The sequence below is a fragment of the Perognathus longimembris genome, unplaced genomic scaffold (assembly GCF_023159225.1).
Source record: "Perognathus longimembris pacificus isolate PPM17 unplaced genomic scaffold, ASM2315922v1 HiC_scaffold_5318, whole genome shotgun sequence".
In the NCBI taxonomy this organism is placed as follows: Eukaryota; Metazoa; Chordata; class Mammalia; order Rodentia; family Heteromyidae; genus Perognathus; species Perognathus longimembris.
In genome coordinates, this window is record NW_025960732.1 from 31,418 (window position 1) to 50,079 (window position 18,662).

Consider the following 18,662-nt stretch of genomic DNA (forward strand, 5'->3'; position numbering starts at 1 on the left):
CTGGCTCTTTTCTTTTTTTTTCTTTTGCTGGTCGGTCCTGGGGCTTTGAACTCAGGGCCTAGGTGCTGTCCCTGAGTACTTTTCACTCACCCAAATCTGGGTGCTCTACCACTTGAGCCACAGCTCTACTTCCGGCGGGTTTTTATTTGTGCTTAACTGGAAATAAAAAGGTCTCCTGGACTTTTCTTGCCTGGGCTGTCCTTGAACCAGGATCCTCAGATCTCAGCCTCCTGAGTAGCTAGGATGACAGGTGTGAGTCACTGAAGACTAGCAGCCCACTCTTTATTTTTTACTCCTTTATTTATTTGTTTATTTATTGCTGAAAATTGGGAAAGCCATTGGCATTTACATTTTTTTAAATCTCCAAAAACCCATGACCCACTAACAACCACCAGCTCAGAAATTTGGCACTGGTGGCTTATACCTGTCATCCCAGCTACTCAGGAGGCTAAGATCTGAGGTCCACAGTTCAAAGCCAGCCCAGGGCAGGAAAATCCAGGAGACTCTTTATGAACCAGCAAGAAAGGCCAGAGATAAGGGATGTGGTTCAAATGGTAGAGCACCTGCTTCAAGCCGACAAAGCTAAGCAGAAGTATGAGACCCTGAGTTCAAACTCCAGTACTGAGTTGCACAAAAATATAAACAACTAAACAAATAAGTACATAAATTAACCAGCACATAGCTTTCGAAACCAGGAAATCAATATTGGTTCCTTTCCCCACTCAAGTTTATGACTTTATTTGTATACCAGTCCTGGGGCTTGAACTCAGGGCTTGAGCACTGTCCCTGAGCGGTTTCTGCTCAAGGCTAGCACTCTACCACTTGAGCCACAGCGCCACTTCTGGTTTTCTGGTGGTTTCATTGGAAATAAGAGTCTCCTGGACTCTCCTGCCCAGGCTGGCTTTGAACCTCGATCCTCAGATCTCAGCCTCCTGAGTCACTGGAATGAAAGGCGTGAGCCTGACACCCCTTCATTTGTCTCCATGCAGTGAAGAGTATCTTCCGGTGGTGCGTGGACAGTAGCTTGCTGAGGAAACACAATCTGATCTGCCCTGAGGATTACTACACCGACCCTGTGCCATTTTGCTCCGCTCCTAAAGGTAGTGCTCCACCCCCACCCCCACCCCAGCCTCAAAGACCCTGGCTCGCTTTCCTATCATGTCCTTCCTGATAGGCCTATTGTTTTTTAACGTACCAGTCCTGGGATTTGAACTCAGGGCCTTGTGCTTTTGCACCTGGCTTTCTCCCTCAAGGCTAGTGCTCTACCATGTTGAGCCACAGCTCCACTTCTGGCTTATTGCTGTTTCACAGGAGATAAAGAGTCTCATGGACTTTTCCTGGCCGGGCTGGCATTGAACCTCAGTCCTTGTATCTCACTGTTAACTCCATTCATCAGCACACACAAAAAAAGCCAGAAGTGGAGGTGTGGCTCAAGTAGTAGAGCACCAGACATGAGGAAAAAAGTTAGGGGAGACAGGAGGGAGGTCCCAAGACTGGCACACACACACACACACACACACACACACACACACACACACACACACACTCACGTCTTCTCAATGGTCCAATAACTCACTTTTTCCCTTCCTTGGCACCGCAGGCAATTTCTATCCTCTGTGTTCAAAATTGAAATTTAGCTGCCAGAAGCTTTCGAAGCCAAAGAGAAAACGAGAGAAGGAGCCAGAAAGTTCCTCCCAGGAGAAGAAGGTTCTGTTGTCTATAGAGGAGGAGTCTGACCACACCATGGAAAGTTCCGTGAGGGCCTCCACCCCGAAGGCCAAACTGAGGGAGAACAAAGAAAGTCCCAAGGTTAGTGTCTGGGTTTGTTTTTTTTTTTTAATTGTTGTGCCAGTCCTGGGGCTTGAACTCAGGGCCTGGGCACTGTCCCTGAGCTTCTTGTTGCTCAAGGCTAGCACTCTGCCACTTGAGCCACAGCGCCACTTCTGGCTTTTTCTGTGTCTGTAGTGCTGAGGAATCGAACCCAGGGCTTCATGCATGCTAGGTGAGCACTCTACCCACGGAGCCACATTCCCAGTGCTGGATTCTTTCTCTCTTTATTGTATGTGTGTGTGTGTTAAAGAAAACAGGTCTACCCAAGAATAAAAAGTGGATGAACCACCTAAGCATGTCCCAGAGGAAGCTGGAGCGGTGCCTACTGGCCAGCATGGAGACCCGAAACCACTTCCTCAGGAACCCCCGGTTCTTCCCTCCTAACACGCCACAGGGAGGCAAATCGCTCATCTTTCCCCCAAAGACGCCTGTCCTGACCAGAGACTTCCTAAAATCGAACCCAGAACACAGGTACATTTTCCATCCCCTAACGTTTCAGAAAGGTTGTGCACCCTTCAGAGGGAAAAGCCCCCCCTGCCCCCCAGGACTGGCCTAGAATTGGGGAGACGAGATAGCAATGTCACGACATAGCAGGTACCAGGACCTGTGGCTCATACCTGTCACCTCAGCCACTCAGGAGGCTGAGATCTGAGAGGATCGCAGTTCAAAGCCAGCCCCAGGCAGGAAAGCCCATAAGACTCTTAACTCTAATGAACCACCAGAAAACCGGAAGTGGTGCTGTGGCTCAAGTGGTAGAGCGCCAGCCTTGAGCCAGAGAGCTCGGGGACAGCACCCAGGTCCTGAGTTCAAGCCCCACAATCAACAACAAAAAGATATATATTCCATTTCTTATTTTTCCATCAGTTATAGTTTCCCATTAATAAATCACTATGTATTTTTTTCTTTTTCATCGTAACTATGTGATTTTTCTTTTTGCTTATAACCAATATTTCTCTCTCTCTTTTTAAACTGTATAACATCCTTTCTTTGTCTTTTATTTTTCCTTTCTGTGCCAGTTCTGGGGCTTGAACTCAGGGCCTGGGCGCTGTCCCTGAGCTTCTTTTGCTCAAGGCTAGCGCTCTACCACTTGAGCCACAGCGCCACTTCCGGCTTTTTGGTGGTTCATTGGAGATAAAAGTCTCACAGACTTTCCCTGCCTAGCCTGGCTTCAAACTACGATCCTCAGATCTCAGCCTCCTGAGGTGCTGGGATGATGGGCGTGAGCCCCCCCAAGTCAGCCTTTCTTTTTATCTATAGCTGTGTAATACTCCTGTCTTTTGTTGTTGTTGTTGTTGTTCTAACTGTGAACGATTTCATTTGCTTTTTGTTTAGGACTGAATAATATTCCCCACAACCTCTCACCTCTGTTTCCTCCTACAGCTGTGCGGACACACCCGTCTTTCTAGCCAAACCCTCAGTGGTATTTTTCACAGATTATGAAATTGGACCGGTTTATGAGGTAGAATTTTGTTTTTCTTTTGCCAGTCCTGGGGTTTGAACTCAGGGCCTGGGCACTATCCCTGAGCTTCTTTTGTGCAAGGTTTGTGCTCTACCACCTGAACCATGGTTCCACTCTTTGCTTTTTTTGGGGGGGGTGGTGATTAATTAGAAATAAGAGTCTCATGTGCTTTCCTCTCTTGGCTGGCTTTGAACCGTGATCCTCCATGGAATCGTCCCAAAGCCAGTCCACGCTATCCCCACATCTCCACCACCACACCCCTGTTTTCTGGTTTCAAAAGTTACCAGTGTGGGCCATTTGCCCGTGGCTCCCGCCTGGCATCCCAACTCCTCAGGAGGCTGAGATCTAGAGGATCACGGTTCAAAGCCAGCCTGGAGCAGGAAAGTCTGTGAGACTCTTTAACCTCCAAGGAAACCACCCAGAAAAACCAAACTGCTTGTATACAAGACCCTCTCCTTTCCCCTGGCCTAGATGACCATCGCCCTGCAGAACACCACCTCGGCTAGCCGCTACCTGCGCGTCCTCCCGCCCTGCACACCCTACTTCGCTCTGGGGCTGGGTGAGTTGAATGCGCAGGAACCTTCTAGACTTGCTCAAAGGCTCCCACTTGGTCTGTCTGCCCCCTGATGGGGAGAGAGAGAGAGAGAGAGAAGCCCCCTTGAGTTTCTTTTTTTTTTTTTAATTTTTTTTATTATTAATTAAGCAAAAAAAAAATTTTTTTTTACAAGGTGTTGTGCAACGAGGGTACAGTTACATAGTAGGGCAGTGTGTACATTTCTTGTGATATCTTACAACCTGTTTTTCCATCCCTTGTCTAGGTCAGGTAGACCCATATGCAATTTACAATGTATCAAGCACATATACAGTGTTCACAGACTTGGTCTCTACTGTCTCTCCATCGCCCTTTGTTAACAGTCATATATCAGGGAGATCATGCCCCTTTGTTTTCTGTGTTCTAGGCTTGTCTCGCTCAACATTATTTGTTCGAGTTCTGACCATTTCCCTGCGAATAACAATATTTCACCATTCCTAATCGCTATGTAGTATTCCATTGTGTATAAGTACCATATTTTTTGGATCCATTCATCTGTGGAGGGGCATCTGGGTTGTTTCCAAATTTTGGCTATTGTGAATTGTGCCGCAATAAACATGGAAGTACAAATGTCCTTTTGATATCTTGGGGTTTGCTGTTTAGGATAGATGCCTAGGAGTGGTATGGCTGGGTCATAGGGTAGGACTATATTGAGCTTTTTGAGAAACCTCCATACTGTTCTCCAAAGTGGTTGTACTAATTTGCACTCCCACCAACAATGGAGAAGGGTTCCTCTTTCCCCGAACCCCCTCCAGCATTTGTTGTTTCCTGAGTTCAGAGTATAGGCCATTCTAACTGGGGTGAGGTGGTATCTCAGGGTTGTTTTTATTTGCATTTCCTTTACTAGCAGGGATGTTGAGCATTTCCTCATGTGTTTCTTTGCCATTTTTATATCTTCTCTTGTGAAGTCTCTCTTTAGCTCTTTTGCCCATTTCCTAATAGGTTTATTGGGCTTGGAGGGGCTTAGTTTTTTGAGTTCTCTGTAGATGACAGATATCAGGCCTTTGTCTGTTGCTGTGCTGGTAAATATCCTTTCCCATATCGTTGGCTGTCTTTCTATTTTGGTGGCTATGACCTTAGCTGTGCAGAAACTTTTTAATTTGTAGTAGTCCCATTTGTTGAGTCTTTCCCCTATTTGTTGTGCCCCTGGGACTCTATTCAGGAAGTTCCTTCCTGTGCCTATAAGTTCTAGTGTCTTTCCTACTCTGTCCTTCAGTAGTTTCAAGGATTCAGGTCTGATGTTGAGGTCCTTGATCCATTTTGAGTTGATCTTGGTGCATGGTGATAGGCTTGGGTCTACTTTGAGTTTTCTGCATATGGCTGCCCAGTTCTCCCAGCACCAGTAGTTGAAGAGGCTATGTTTATTCCATTGTATGTCTTTAGCTCCTTTGTCGAATATCAGTTGGCTGTAAGAGTGCGGTTTTGTTTCTGGGTCTTCAATTCTAATCCACTGGTCTTCCGATCTGTTTTTATACCAATACCATGCTGTTTTTGTTATGATGGCCTTGTAGTAGAGCTTGAAGTCTGGTATGGTGATACCTCCTGCACTATGTTTTTTGCCTAGAATTGCTTTGGCTATTCTAGGTTTTTTTGCTGTTCCATATGAATTTATGGACTGGTTTCTCTATTTCAGTGAAGAATGTGGCTGGGATTTTGATTGGTATTGCATTGAATTTGTATAACAATTTGGGCAATATGGCCATTTTCACTATATTGATTCTGCCTACCCATGAGCATGGGAGGTCTTTCCATCTCCTTGTGTCTTCTTTGATTTCCCTTATTAGATTTTTGTAGTTTTCATTGAATAGGTCCGTCATGTCCTTGGTTAAGTTGATCCCTAGGTATTTTATTCTTTTTTTGGCTACTGTAAATGGAATTGTTTCCATAATTTCCTTTTCTGTTTGTCTATTGCTGGTGAACAGAAAAGCTGCTGACTTTTGTGGATTGATTTTGTATCCTGCTACTTTGCCAAATTGGTTTATTAGATGTAGGAGTTTGGGTACTGAGTTTTTTGGGTCCTTGAGATATAAGATCATGTCGTCTGCGAATAGGGATAACTTGATTTCTTCCTTGTCGACGTGGATCCCTTTGATGTCCTCCTCTTGCCTTATTGCTATGGCTAGGGATTCCAGCACTATGTTGAACAGAAGTGGGGAGAGTGGGCATCCTTGTCTTGTTCCTGTGTTTAGGGGGAATGATTTAAGTTTCTCTCCATTTAATATGATATTAGCAGTTGGTCTGTTGTATATGGCTTTTATTGTTTTGAGGAATGTTCCATCTATTCCTGTTCTCTCCAAAGCTTTTAATAGGTATGGATGTTGTATTTTGTCGAAGGCTTTTTGGGCATCAACTGAGATAACAATGTGATTCTTGATTTTAGTTCTGTTTATGTGGTGAATTACATTGATTGATTTACGGATGTTGAACCATCCTTGTGACTGAGGGATGAAGCCTACTTGGTCATGATGTATGATATTCTTAATCAGTTTCTGGATCCTGTTAGCTAATATTTTATTGAGAAGCTTTGCATCTGTGTTCATTAGTGATATTGGTCTGTAGTTCTCTTTTTTTGTTGGATCTTTGCCTGGTTTGGGGATGAGTATGATATTAGCTTCATAGAATGAGTTTGGGATTTCTCCCTCCGTTTCTATTTCGCGGAAGAGTTTGAGGAGTATTGGAATTAGCTCCTCACTAAAGGTTTTGTAGAATTCATTGGTGAATCCATCTGGGCCTGGGCTTTTCTTAGTAGGGAGGTTCTTGATTACCTCTTGTATCTCACTGTAAGTTATTGGTTTATTTAGTTGATTTATTTCTTCTTGGTTCAGTTTGGGCAGTTTGTACTTCTCTAAGAATTGATCCATTTCTGTAAAATTATTGTTTTTTGCTGAGTAGAGGTTTTGGAAATAGCTCCTTATGATTGTTTGAATATCGTGTGTACTTGTCGTAATTTTTCCTGTGGAGTCCCTGATTTTACGAATATGAGTCTCTTCTCTTCTTTTTTTTGTGAGTCTTGCAAGGGGCCTGTCAATTTTGTTTATTTTCTCAAAGAACCAGCTTTTAGTCTTATTTATTTGTTGAATGGTCTTTCTATTTTCAATCAGATTTATCTCTTCTTTAATCTTTGTAATCTCTCCCCTCCTAGTCGTTTTAGATTCTGTCATTTCTTGTTTCTCCAGTTGTTTTAGTTTCATCGTGAGGGTATTCACCTGCTCTGCTTCCATTCTTTTAATGTGGGTACTGAGTGCAATGATCTTGCCCCTCAGTACTGCCTTAGCTGTGTCCCATAGGTTTCTTTGTGATGTGTTTTCTTTGTCATTGTGGCTTATGAATTCCTTGATTTCATCTTTAATTTGATCTGTGGCCCAAGTGTTGGATAGCAGCGTGGGGTTTAGCCTCCAAGAGTGTGTATCCTTTGTTGTTGAGGGTTACCTTTAATCCACTGTGATCAGATATAATACATGGGATGATGTCAATACTTTTGTATTTGCTGAGGTTCTTTGTGTGGGCTATGACGTGGTCTATTTTGGAATATGATCCATGGGCTGCTGAAAAGAAGGTGTATTGGGTCTCTGTAGGGTGGAAGGTTCTATATAGGTCTGTTAGATCCATTTGGGAAATGGTGTTATTTAGGTCCTCAGCTCCCTTACTAATCCTCTGGGTGTTGGATCTGTCTCTTGGAGAGAGAGGAGTAGTAAAGTCACCCACTATGATTGTGTTTGCATCTATCTTGCTCTGTAATTCTGTGAGAATTTGCTTGACATATGTCGGGCCTCTTTTGTTCGGTGAGTATACATTTATCACCGTGATGTCTTGATTCTGGATTTTTCCTTGTATTAATATGTAGTGTCCTTCTTTGTCTTTTTGAGTGGACTTTAAAGAGAAGTCCAGCTTGTCTGAGATCAGAATGGCTACACCTGCCGTTTTGGTGGGTGCATTTGCTTGGTAGATCTTGGTCCATCCTTTCATTCGAAGCCTGTTTTTGTCCCTTGCTGTAAGGTGGGTCTCTTGTAGACAGCAGATGTCAACTTTTTGTTTGCGAATCCATTCTGCCAGTCTGCTCCTCTTAATCGGGGAGTTTAAGCCATTTATATTTAAAGAGATCAAGGATAAGGGTGTTTTTTCTCCTTCCATTTTCTTGTTGGGCTGTTTTTTCCTGTTTTTTTTTTTTTCTTCTTGTCTTTAGTGAGCTGGTCTTTCTGCTGGACTTTGGCTATTGAAGTTTCTTTCTGATTCTGTCTGTGTGTCTTTTACGATCTCTGTTGGGTGGGCTTCCCCTCTTAATATTCGCTGTAGGGCTGGTTTTTTATTCACATACTCCTTTAGCTCCTCTTTGGTGTGGAAAGATCTGGTTCTCCCTTCGAATGTGAACTCCAGTTTCGCTGGATATTTGATCCGAGGTTGTAAATTGTTATTCTGGAGTACTTGGATAGTGTTCTTCCACTCACTTCGAGCTTGGTAAGTTTGTGTGGATAAGTCGGATGTTATTCGAATCCTCTTCCCATTGAAAAAAGTTTCCTTCTTCGCTTTGGCTGAATTCAGAATTTGCTCTTTAATCTTGAGGTCTGTAGTCTTGAATATTATGTGCCTTGGGGTGGTTTTCCTGGGGTCTGGCCTGCCAGGTGTCCTATAGGCTTTGGTTACCTGGATGGGGTCCCCTGTGAGATTGGGGAAGTTTTCTGCAATAACTTTATTGAGGACATGGTTAAGCCCTCTGCTCTGATATTCGGCTCCTTCTTCTATTCCAATTATGCGCAGATTATATCTCTTGTCTTTGTCCATTAGTTCCTGGATTAATCTTCCCTGAAGCTTCACCTTTTCTTGGAGTGTGGTCATTTTCTGGTTGTTGTCAGCTGCTTCATCGTCCAGGCGAGATTCTGGATTCCATATGGTCAACTCTTTGTGTTATGGTTTCAATTGCGGAGTTTATGGATGTCAGAGAGCTATTCATGGTTGTCATATCAGCTCTGATCGTGGAAATTTCTTCCTTTAAAGAGTTGTATTTTAAATCTATTTTTTCATGCATTTCAATTCTCAGGGTGTGGAGATTTTCTTTAAAGGCGGCTTGCATTGTATCCGTTTTTGCTTCCATTTCTTTAAACGAGGCTTGCATTGTATCCAGTTTTGCTTCCATTTCTTTCTTAGCTTCCTGGGTGTCCTTCCAGATTTCCGCTCTAAACTCCTGGAATTGTTTTCTGATTTCATTTCTGACGCTTTCGATCATTCCTGTTAACATGGCCTCATTTGCTTTTTTAGTCTCCATCTCCTCTTCAGTCGAGCTGCTTTTTGGAGCTGGCGAGGTGGCTTGTCCTTTGATGAACTGTGTTATGTTTCTTTGTGATTTGCGCATCTGGAGGTCTGTGTAGTTCTTCCCTCCCTTCTGTGTAGGCGTGTCTACAGCAGCAGGTGCTGTCGCTGTGGCCCCGCCCACCGGTGTAGGGCACGCCTACCAGAGCGGGCGCTTTCGCCGGGGCCCCGCCCTCCTGTGCACTGTGAGACCCCTACAACAGGCACTTTAGCGGGGTCTGCCTCCCAGAGCGAGCCCTGGGTTGTTGGGTTGTGTTTGCGCCCTCCCGCGAGTCCGTTGGGGGGGGGCGGTATGTGTGGGGCCCAGTGGGATCGGCTGTCCGGGTGTGGGTTAGCACCCTCAGACCTCGCCTCCGCTGCGAGGAGGGGGAACGAGATCAGGCTCAGGTGACCCTGCTGGGCATGTATTGCCCACCAGCGCCTGTGATTTTAGTTGTAAGAGTCCGCAAGGTCTAGGCGCCTCGGGTGGGGCTTGCACTGCTGGCCGTCCCCCGGCCCCTGTTGGGAAGGGGACGGGGCCGGTTCTGCCAGTTCAGGAACCTTTGGGGGCTTGGGGCTGTTCCGCCCTTCCCCTGCTAGACTGGCTTCCCAGCGCCTGATGGGAGCTTCCTGCCTGATTTGGGGATTTCTTTGTTCCCACGGGAGTGGGGAGGGGGAGGAAGGGAGATCTAGCTTCTTTGTCGGGCTTGGGTCTCCCGTTGGGGGAAGGGATTATGGGGGACTCACTTTTGCTGCTTTGTGTGTGTGTCCCGCGCAGCCGTTGGCCCTTCGGGGGTTGGCGAAGTGTCGTGGTGGCTTCCCCCGTTCCCTCTTTCTGGCGCGCTGGGTTCCCTTGTCCGAACCCGGTGTGGACCCGAACTTCTCGTCGCTGCCGGTGTGTGTCTTGGTCCGCACCCTGCCTTGTGTCCGTGGGGTCTCCCGCTATATGGATTCTGCGCTCCTGGCAGCCTGTCTGCCGATTGCCGGGTTCCCCTTTCCCAGCCTGACCCTGTTTGGGCCAGGGTCGGCTGGTGGGGGGAGGGTGCCCCGGAGATTCTCCGGCTCCGTGTAGGTTTTTGGTTCTTCTTTTTTGCTCCTTTTTGTTTTCCTGCGTTTCTCCACTGCTTCTGGCTGCTGGTTTTGCTGGGTTCTTGGTGGGGTGTTGGGTGTTGTAGTTCCCAGCTCGCTATTCAGTTGGTGCGAGTCGGGGTTCCTCACTATTGTTTCGGCGCCATCTTTCCTCCTCCCCCTTGAGTTTCTTGATCCTGAATGGAGCCTGCTTTTCCCTGGATGGCCAGGAGGGGGCGCTGACACCCAGCCTGGGCCCTGCCTGCCTTTCCTCACTCTCCCACTTGGAGCTATCTATGGCGCCACTTCCGGTTCTCTGATGCTGCCATTGGGGTCGCGGGGGGGTGGGGGGGGAAGAGCCTCCAGGCTTTCCCTGCCTTGTGCTGGCCTCACATGGAGATCCTCTAGATCCCAGCCTCCCCAGGAGCTAGGATAACAACGTGTGCAGTCCCCCTGGTGTGCCCAGCCTGCAAACCCCACCATTTTCTTTGTCCTTTTAATGTCACAATCACCCCCTCCTCACCCCCACCACCCCCCCCCCCGCAGGGATGTTCCCTGGGAAAGGAGGGATGGTGGCCCCCGGAATGACCTGTCAGTACGTGGTCCAGTTCATCCCCGACTGCTTGGGAGACTTCGACGACTTCATCCTGGTGGAGACGCAGTCGGCACACACCCTGGTGATTCCCCTCCAAGCCCGGCGGCCACCTCCGGTCCTGACCCGTGAGTGTCCCGGGGAGCTGGCGGAGGGGGGGGGTTCCCTTGAGATCAGGGGGTACCCCCCCCCTGCCTTCCAGCTGGATCCTGAAGAAATGACTCCGTGCAGCCTGTCCTGGGACTTGAACTCGGGGCCTGGGTGCCTATCCCTGGCTTGGTTGTTACTGTTGGTGTTTGATTGGGGATCAAGAGTCTCCCAAGGCTTCCCTCCCTGAGCTGGCTTTGAACCGTGATCCTCCAGGTCTCAGCCTTCTGAGTCCTTGGGAAAAGCCCTGACGTGGCTCTATGGCTCTGAATGGTAGAGAAGCTCAGGGACAGCACCCCCCCCCACCTAGCATTCTGGGATGCTGAATGTGGATAGCGAGCCACACATCTCTCCCCCCCACTCCCCCCCACCCCCCGCAATCTGGCTGCAGTGTCACCAGTGCTGGACTGTGGTTACTGCCTCATTGGGGGCATAAAGATGACCCGGTTCGTCTGCAAGAACGTGGGCTTCAGCCTGGGCAAATTCTGCATCATGCCCAAGAGGAGCTGGCCACCGCCCTGCTTCCGGGTGAGTGGCGGGGTACATGGTTGCCCTCCCAAGGAAAGAGGCAACCTGTGTTCTATGATGGCACACCCGTGGAAACATACATAGCCCCGAACAAGGTGTAACTCAAGGCCCTGGGCTATTTTTTCCTTCCTTTGCTACTTCCTTGCCCCTGAGGGGTTGGTTTTGAACCGTGATCCTCTAGATCTCAGCCTCCTCCTGAGGTAGCGAGCCCCCCCTCTGCACCCAGTTTCTTCCATCTTTCCCAAAGGCTGTGGCCATCAGTGGCTTCGTGGAGCAGCCGCCCTTCGGAGTCATGCCCTCTGTGTTTGAGCTGGCACCGGGATTCGCCATATTACTGGAGGTAATAAGCGCTGGCCATCTGTGTCCTCCCTCCCTCCTTCCCTTTCTTCATGCCAGGCCTGGGGCTTGAACTCAGGGCCTGGGCACTGTCCCTCTACCACTTGAGCCACAGCGCCGCTTCCGGCTTTTTCTATGGACGTGGTGACTGAGGAATCGAACCCGGGTCTCCACGCACGCAAGGCGAGCGCTCTACCACTGAGCCACCTTCCCAGCCCCTCCTTGCTCTCGTTCTGAGATTGCTCTTCATCAACTCCCGCCAGCCTTGCTCCGGGGCGAGGCTTCCACCGAGCCTCTTGGTTTCATGGGAATGGGGGCAGAGACGGCAGATAGAAGACGAGGAAGAGCTTTGGGGGATCGGGGAGATTTGGGGGTGCGGTGGGGGGGTGTCCCATCTCTCTCTCTCTCTCTCTCTCTCCTCCAGGTCCTGTTCCTCCCGACGGCCCTGGGGAAGGCAGAGCAGACCTACCTCGTGGTGTGCGACAACTGCCAGGTCAAGGAGCTGGTGATTAAGGGTGGGTGTCATCCCCCCATGCACCCCAAAACCTGGTTTCATTGGAGATAAAGAGTCTCACGGGCTTTCCTGCCTTGAGGCGGCTTTGAACCCCGACCCTGCAGGGCTCAGCCTCCCGAGTGGCTGGCATGACCACGCGTGAGCCACCGGGCACCCGGCCCATCGCAGGGAAGCGAGTGAGGCTCTTAGCACCCATGAGCCACCAGAAAGCCGGGAGTGGCGCCGCGGCTCAAGTGGTAGAGCGCCTCTACCATCTTCGTCCCCCCGTGTTTGGGTTAGGGACTGGACAGCTGGTCGCCCTGGACCTCATCTACGTCTCTGGCGAGAAAAGCGAACCCGAGCCCGGGGAGCTCATGGACTTAACCGCCCAGCACTTCATCCGCTTCGAGCCCGAGAACCCCCAAACCACGGCAAAGAAACTCCTGATCATCAGGAACGCCACGTGAGCCTCCCAGACTTCTCCCACCCTCCCCGGGGCTGGCTTCGAACCACCATCCTTACACCTCAGCCAGGTGGCAGGCTTATACTCCTTCCAGTGGGGAAAGAGGGATCTCTCTCTCTCTCTCTCTCTCTCTCTCTCTCTCTCTCAACATGGTCACCAGCAGAGCCTGGCCAAGCTAGAAGAGCTTTCTAGAACCTTCCAGAACTTTCCAGAATCGTCTAGAACTTTCCAGGATCTTCCAGATTTGGCCACTAGGCAAATAGTCTCTTACCCACTGCCATGGTTGCTTCCCCCACCAGGCACGTGGAGCTGGCTTTCCACTGGCAGATCATGAAACCCAACCTGAAGCCCCTCATGCCTGGAGAAACCTATAGTATGGAAAACATCAAATGCCACCCGGATAAAGAGACGGCCTTCTCCATCATGCCGGAGAAGGGGAACCTCAGCCCCCACTCGGACCACGAGTTCATCCTGAGCTTCTCTCCTTACGAGGTTCAGTTGGTGACTGTGTTAACGTTTGGTGCCCATCCTGGGGATTTGAACTTGGGGTCTGGGAGCTGTCCCTGAGCTCTTCAGCTCAAGGCTGGCGCTCTGCCACTCGAGCCACAGCGCCACTTCTGGTTTTCTGGTGGTTTCATTGGAGATGAGAGTCTCATGGACTTTCCTGCCCGGGGCTGGCTTTGAACCACAATCCTCAGATCTCAGCCTCCTAAGCAGCTGGGACACTCTGGCTTCTAGCCTTTTCCTCTTCCTTTTCTGGGCAGCCCCGCCGTTAGCAGGTAGGTGATTTGATGTCTCTAGGTGTTGTTGTTGTTGTTTTCTTACAGCTGAGATTGTACCACAGTGTTCTACAGATGGTTCTAGAAGATATCCCAGAGCCCTTGAGGTGAGCTGGCCCAGAAGGGCTCTCCCCTGCCTGGAGTGGGGTTCCCGGGGGAAGACTGCTGGGCAGGAGGAGCTGATGAGACTCCCGCCCCCCTCCCCAGCATGCTGCTGCTGATCCCAGGACTTGAACTTGGGGCCTGGGCGCTATCCCTGAGCTCTTCACTTCAAGGCTGGCGCTCTACCACTTGAGCCACAGCTCCACTTCCGGTTTCCTGGGGGTTCATTGGAGATAAGAGTCTCACGGACTTTCCTGCCCGGGGCTGGCTTTGAACTTGCAATCCTTCAGATCTCAGCCTCCCGTGTAGCTGGGATGACAGGCGTGAGCCACCAGCCCCTCCTGGCTCACACTGGATTTTCCCAGAAGGCCCAAAGAGTAGAGGCGGTGTGTGTGTGTGTGTGTGTGTGTGTGTGTGTGTGTGTGTGTACGACAGGGGTTCTCTCCCCACTGTGTCACGCCCAGCTCCGAAGACACGGAGAGCCTGGAGGACCGGCCGCACTGTGTGGACAACGTGATCGTGCTGGAGATCGAGGCCAAGGGCCAGGCGGAGCCGTTCCAGGTGCTCCTGGACCCGTACGCCCTCATCCTCCCGGGAGAGAGCTACATCGGCATGACGGTGAAGAAGGCCTTTAAGGTAGGGCAGCAGCCTTGAAGAAAGCCAAAGCCCAAGCCCAAGGCAGGGCTGGGAAGGTGGCTCAGCGGTTAGAGCGCTCACCTCGTATCCATGAAGCCCTGGGTTCGATTCCTCAGCACCACATAGATAGAAAAACAGCCGGAAGTGGCGCTGTGGCTCAAGTGGTAGAGTGCTAGCCTCCTATACATGAAGCTCAGGGACAGTGCCTAGGCCCTGAGTTCAAGCCCCAGGACTGAAGCCAAGGAAAAGCATCCAGATCCTGAGTTTGAGTCCTGGTACCAGCACATCGCTCCCCCCCTTTCCCCATGGATTGGGGGGCGGTGTTGTTCCAGATGTGGAACAATAGCAAGTCGCACATCCGGTACCTGTGGGGGAAGATAAGCGACTGCCACATTATCGAAGTGGAGCCCTGCTGCGGCATTATAGGTGGGTCTGTCAGCTGAGGGGGGGAAGGGGGGGCTTGAGATGGGGTTCCGGGTACCTTGTAATACATTCCAGCCCTGGCCTGGGGGGGCGGGGGGAGGGGGGTTTGGCAGGAGAAAGAGGAGAAAAACCAGGACCCCCCCCCGCCTTGGGCTGGGAATGTGGCCTAGTGGTAGAGTGCTCACCTCCTATACATGAAGCCCTGGGTTCGAGTCCTCAGCACCACATATATAGAAAAAGCTGGAGTGGCGCTGTGGCTCAAGTGGTAGGGACAGTGCTCAGGCCCTGAATTCAAGCCCCAAGACTGACACAAAACAAAAGGGCTGGGACCCCAACTTGTCTCCTCCTCCTCCCCTCCCCTCCCCTGCCCACCTCTCCATCCCAGAATCCAACGAGGTGGGCGAGTTCGAGCTGAACCTCACGGGCGGCACCCCGGGCCCGCTCAGCAAGGACCTGATGTGCAAGATCAAGGACTCACCCACCCCCGTGGTGCTGCACATCGAGGCGGCCTTTAAGGTGCGGTTGGTGGAGTGGGGGACCCCCCCTCCCCCCGTGGGCCTGTCCCCAGGCTAGCACACTGACCAGGCCCCAACCCGGGGTGTGTGGGGGGGGGGGCGGTCTCTGCAGGGGCCTTCTCTGGTCATCAACGTCTCAGCCGTCCAGTTCGGCCTCCTCCGCCTGGGGCAGAGAGCCGTCAGCACCGTGCAGATCCAGAACGTCAGCCAACTGCCGGCCGTCTGGCACCTGCGGGAGAGCCAGGTCCTCCTGGAGGAGAGGCTGGAGGAGGTGAGTCTTGGGGCTGCCTCGGGGGACCTGCACACCCCAGCACACACCCCGGCTCTAATGGCCTCTGTCTCCCAGGTGTCCCCCTTGGCCATTGAGCCCTCCAGCGGTCAGCTGCCCCCACTGGGGGAGTGTAGTGTGGCCATCCGCCTGGACACATTACGCTCCCAGCGCCTGCAGACAGTGCTGGAGCTGGAGGTGGAGAACGGAGCCTGCAGGTATCGGGGTGCAGCCAGCGTGGAGTGGGGGGGGTGGGGGGTGGGTGTGGGGAGCGGGGGAGGATGAGCCCCCCTTCCCCCCCAGTGCCCAGAATCAACACCAAGCATGGAGCCAGGTGGCATTTCTCACACCTAGAATCCCAGCCACTCAGGAGGCTGAGATCTCGAGGATCGCGGGTTCAAAGCCAGGGGATCTTGCGTTCCAGCTACCTCCCCGTGTACGCCGAGGTCCAGGCACCGCACGTGTACCTGAAGCACAGCCACGTGGAAGTGGCCAACCTGTACCTGGGCGTGCCCACGAAGACCCCCATCCTGCTCATCAACGGCACCCTCCTGCCCACCCGCTTCCACTGGGGCAAGGTGAGCGCACTCCCGGGGTGGTGGGGGGGGGGGGGCGGGAGGCGTGGTTCAGGCGGGAGAGCCCCAGCCGAGCCACTCCGGAGATTCAGCCGTCGAGGTAGCCCTCGTCCCCCCCATGGCCCCGTCCCTCCCCCCTCAATGACCTCCCCTACAAAGCTCACACCCATCAGCCCACCATCAACCCAGAAGGCTGAGATCTGGAGGGATCAAGGTTCAAAGCCAGCCTGGGCAGGAGAGTCCAGGACACTCTGATCGCCAATGAACAGGGCTTTGAACCGCGATCCTCAGATCTCAGCCTCCTGAGTAGGAAGCTAGGTCTGAGCCGCCAGCCATCTTGTCTGCCAGGGGGGTGGCAGGGTGCATTCTGGGAGCCCCATAAGACGCAACTGACCCATCATCCATTCCTTGCACCCCCCCCCCCCGCTCCAGCTCTTGGGGAACCAGGCGGCCCTGTGCTCAGCCTCCGTCACCCCCAGACGTGGCATGCTGAGCCCCAGCGAAGAGCGCCAGCTCAGCTTCGAGTTTACCGCCTACACCCAAGTGAGTCTGAGGGGCACGGATGCTCCTGCCTGGGGCTGGCTTTGAACCACGATCCTCCAGATCTCAGCCTCCTGAGTGGCTTTGATGATGGGCGCGAGCCACCGGTGCCCACCGTGTTTCGTGTTTCTTTCTCTTTTTTTGGGGGGGTGGGGTGGGCGGGGTTTGTAGGAAGAGCTGGTGGATCTCGCCCTCCCGTGCCACGTGTCCAGCATGAAGAAACTCCTGGTCCTGGGCATTTCCGGAAAGCCTCGGGGACTGGAAGTGACCATGACCATCTCCATGGAGGACCCTGAGACACGGTGAGTCAGTCCCGAGCAGGAGTGATGACAGAAAGGACTAACAATGAGCTGTGGTACCAATGTGTGTGTGTGTGTGTGTGCGCGTGCGTGTGCGCGTGCACCAGTCCTGGGACTTGAACTCAGGGCCTGGGCTCTGTCCCTGAGCTTTGACTCCAGGCTAGCGCGCTAACCCTTTTGAACCACACAGTGTTGCTTTCTCTGGTCATTTATTGGAGGTCAGAGTCTCATCCGCTTTTCTGTTCCAGCTAGCCTCCAACTGCGATCCTCCAGATCTCAGCCTCCTGAGTAGCTGGGATCACAAGCGGGGGGCGGGGGGCGGGGGGGGAGGTTCTTCCTTAGCCCCACGAGGCCTGAGCAGCCGATATCCGACCCCTCGATGACGCGGAGTCTGTTTGCAGTGCCAAGCCGAGCCCTGCCCCCCCGGAGGAGCTGTACCTGGACTTCGGCTCCACGGTGCCTCTGAGGACACACGTGCATGGTTATCTCATCCTGACCAACCACTGCCCCATCCGCACCCCCTTCATCCTCAACTTCGAGAACTTCGGGAGCCCCGAGGACAGCCTGAGCAGGAAAGCTCCCCTGTGAGTCGGAGGGATTCCTTCTTCTTGCTTGAACTCAGGGCCTGAGCACTGTCCCTGGCTTCTTTTTGCTCAAGGCTAGCACTCTACCACTTGAGCCACAGCGCCACTTCCGGCTTTTTCTGTGTCCGTGGTGCTGAGGAATCGAACCCAGGGCTTCATGCGTGCTAGGCAAGCGCTCTACCACTAAGCCACCTTCCCAGCCCGAGATGGATTTCAGAATGAGTCTTCTGAGCAGGTGTCCCTGGTAGCCTATGTTCTGATTGGTCACCATCCTGGGCATGTATCCCTGGGGCCTCCATCTGATTGGTCATCCAATTAACCACTCCCAAATCGGAAGTGAAGCTGTGGATCAAGTGGTAGAGCACCAGCCTTGAGCCAAAGAGTCCCATTGACAGCGCCTAGGTGCTGAGTTCAAGTCCCAGTATGGACAAAACAACAACAGAACAAAAAAAGGGAGTATCAAGAACACACACAGAAAAGAGGTGCTGATGGCTCATGCCTATAAAGAGACTGAGGTCTGAAGATTACAGTTCAAAAGCAGCCCAAAGAAAGCAAGTCCATGAGACTCTATCTGCAATGACCCACCAAAAAAGCCGAAGTGGAGCCATGGTTCAAATGGTGTAGCACTAGCCTTGAGCCAAAAGGAAGCTCAGGGACAGCACAAAGGCCTTGAATTCAAGCCCTAGGATTGGCAGGGAAGGAAGGAAGGAAGGAAGGAAGGAAGGAAGGAAGGAAGGAAGGAAGGAAGGAAGGAAGGAAGGAAGGAAGGAAGGAAGGGAAGGAAAGGAAAGGAGGGAGGGAGGGAAGGAGGAGGGAGGGAGAGAGGGAGGGAAGGGAAGGGAAGGGAAGGGAAGGGAAGGAAGGAAGGAAGGAAGGAAGGAAGGAAGGAAGGAAGGAAGGAAGGAAGGAAGGATGGCAGGCAAGAGTAGAATATTAGGAGAGCTACTGTGCTCTTTTTGCTTAAAGCCAGTGCTCTACCACTTGGAGCCATCTATGGCGCCACTTCCGGTTTTCTGGTGGTTTCACTGGAGATAAGAGTCTCTTGGATTTTCCTTCCCAGAGTTGGCTTCGAACTGCAATCCTCCAGATCTCAGCCTCCCGAGTAGCTGGGATGACAGGTGTGCCCTATCAACCCGACTGACGCTATGTT

At 51.6% G+C, this 18,662-nt stretch overlaps 1 protein-coding gene across 1 annotated transcript in view; it reads left to right on the forward strand.

Annotated features, from left to right (window-relative positions):
- Nucleotides 1-18,662, forward strand: part of LOC125345117 (deleted in lung and esophageal cancer protein 1-like) — a 28,336-nt gene that overhangs the window by 1,737 nt on the left and 7,937 nt on the right. The window contains exons 3-23 of the mRNA XM_048337360.1: nucleotides 990-1,100; nucleotides 1,601-1,809; nucleotides 2,081-2,301; nucleotides 3,211-3,289; nucleotides 3,761-3,848; nucleotides 10,779-10,952; nucleotides 11,363-11,499; nucleotides 11,747-11,839; nucleotides 12,260-12,350; nucleotides 12,629-12,791; nucleotides 13,091-13,283; nucleotides 13,619-13,677; nucleotides 14,137-14,308; nucleotides 14,641-14,734; nucleotides 15,117-15,247; nucleotides 15,359-15,517; nucleotides 15,593-15,732; nucleotides 15,939-16,092; nucleotides 16,522-16,632; nucleotides 16,801-16,931; nucleotides 17,330-17,512. Of these exons, the coding sequence (XP_048193317.1) occupies nucleotides 990-1,100; nucleotides 1,601-1,809; nucleotides 2,081-2,301; nucleotides 3,211-3,289; nucleotides 3,761-3,848; nucleotides 10,779-10,952; nucleotides 11,363-11,499; nucleotides 11,747-11,839; nucleotides 12,260-12,350; nucleotides 12,629-12,791; nucleotides 13,091-13,283; nucleotides 13,619-13,677; nucleotides 14,137-14,308; nucleotides 14,641-14,734; nucleotides 15,117-15,247; nucleotides 15,359-15,517; nucleotides 15,593-15,732; nucleotides 15,939-16,092; nucleotides 16,522-16,632; nucleotides 16,801-16,931; nucleotides 17,330-17,512 (2,893 nt within the window). The remainder of the gene's footprint in view (nucleotides 1-989; nucleotides 1,101-1,600; nucleotides 1,810-2,080; nucleotides 2,302-3,210; nucleotides 3,290-3,760; nucleotides 3,849-10,778; nucleotides 10,953-11,362; nucleotides 11,500-11,746; nucleotides 11,840-12,259; nucleotides 12,351-12,628; nucleotides 12,792-13,090; nucleotides 13,284-13,618; nucleotides 13,678-14,136; nucleotides 14,309-14,640; nucleotides 14,735-15,116; nucleotides 15,248-15,358; nucleotides 15,518-15,592; nucleotides 15,733-15,938; nucleotides 16,093-16,521; nucleotides 16,633-16,800; nucleotides 16,932-17,329; nucleotides 17,513-18,662) is intronic.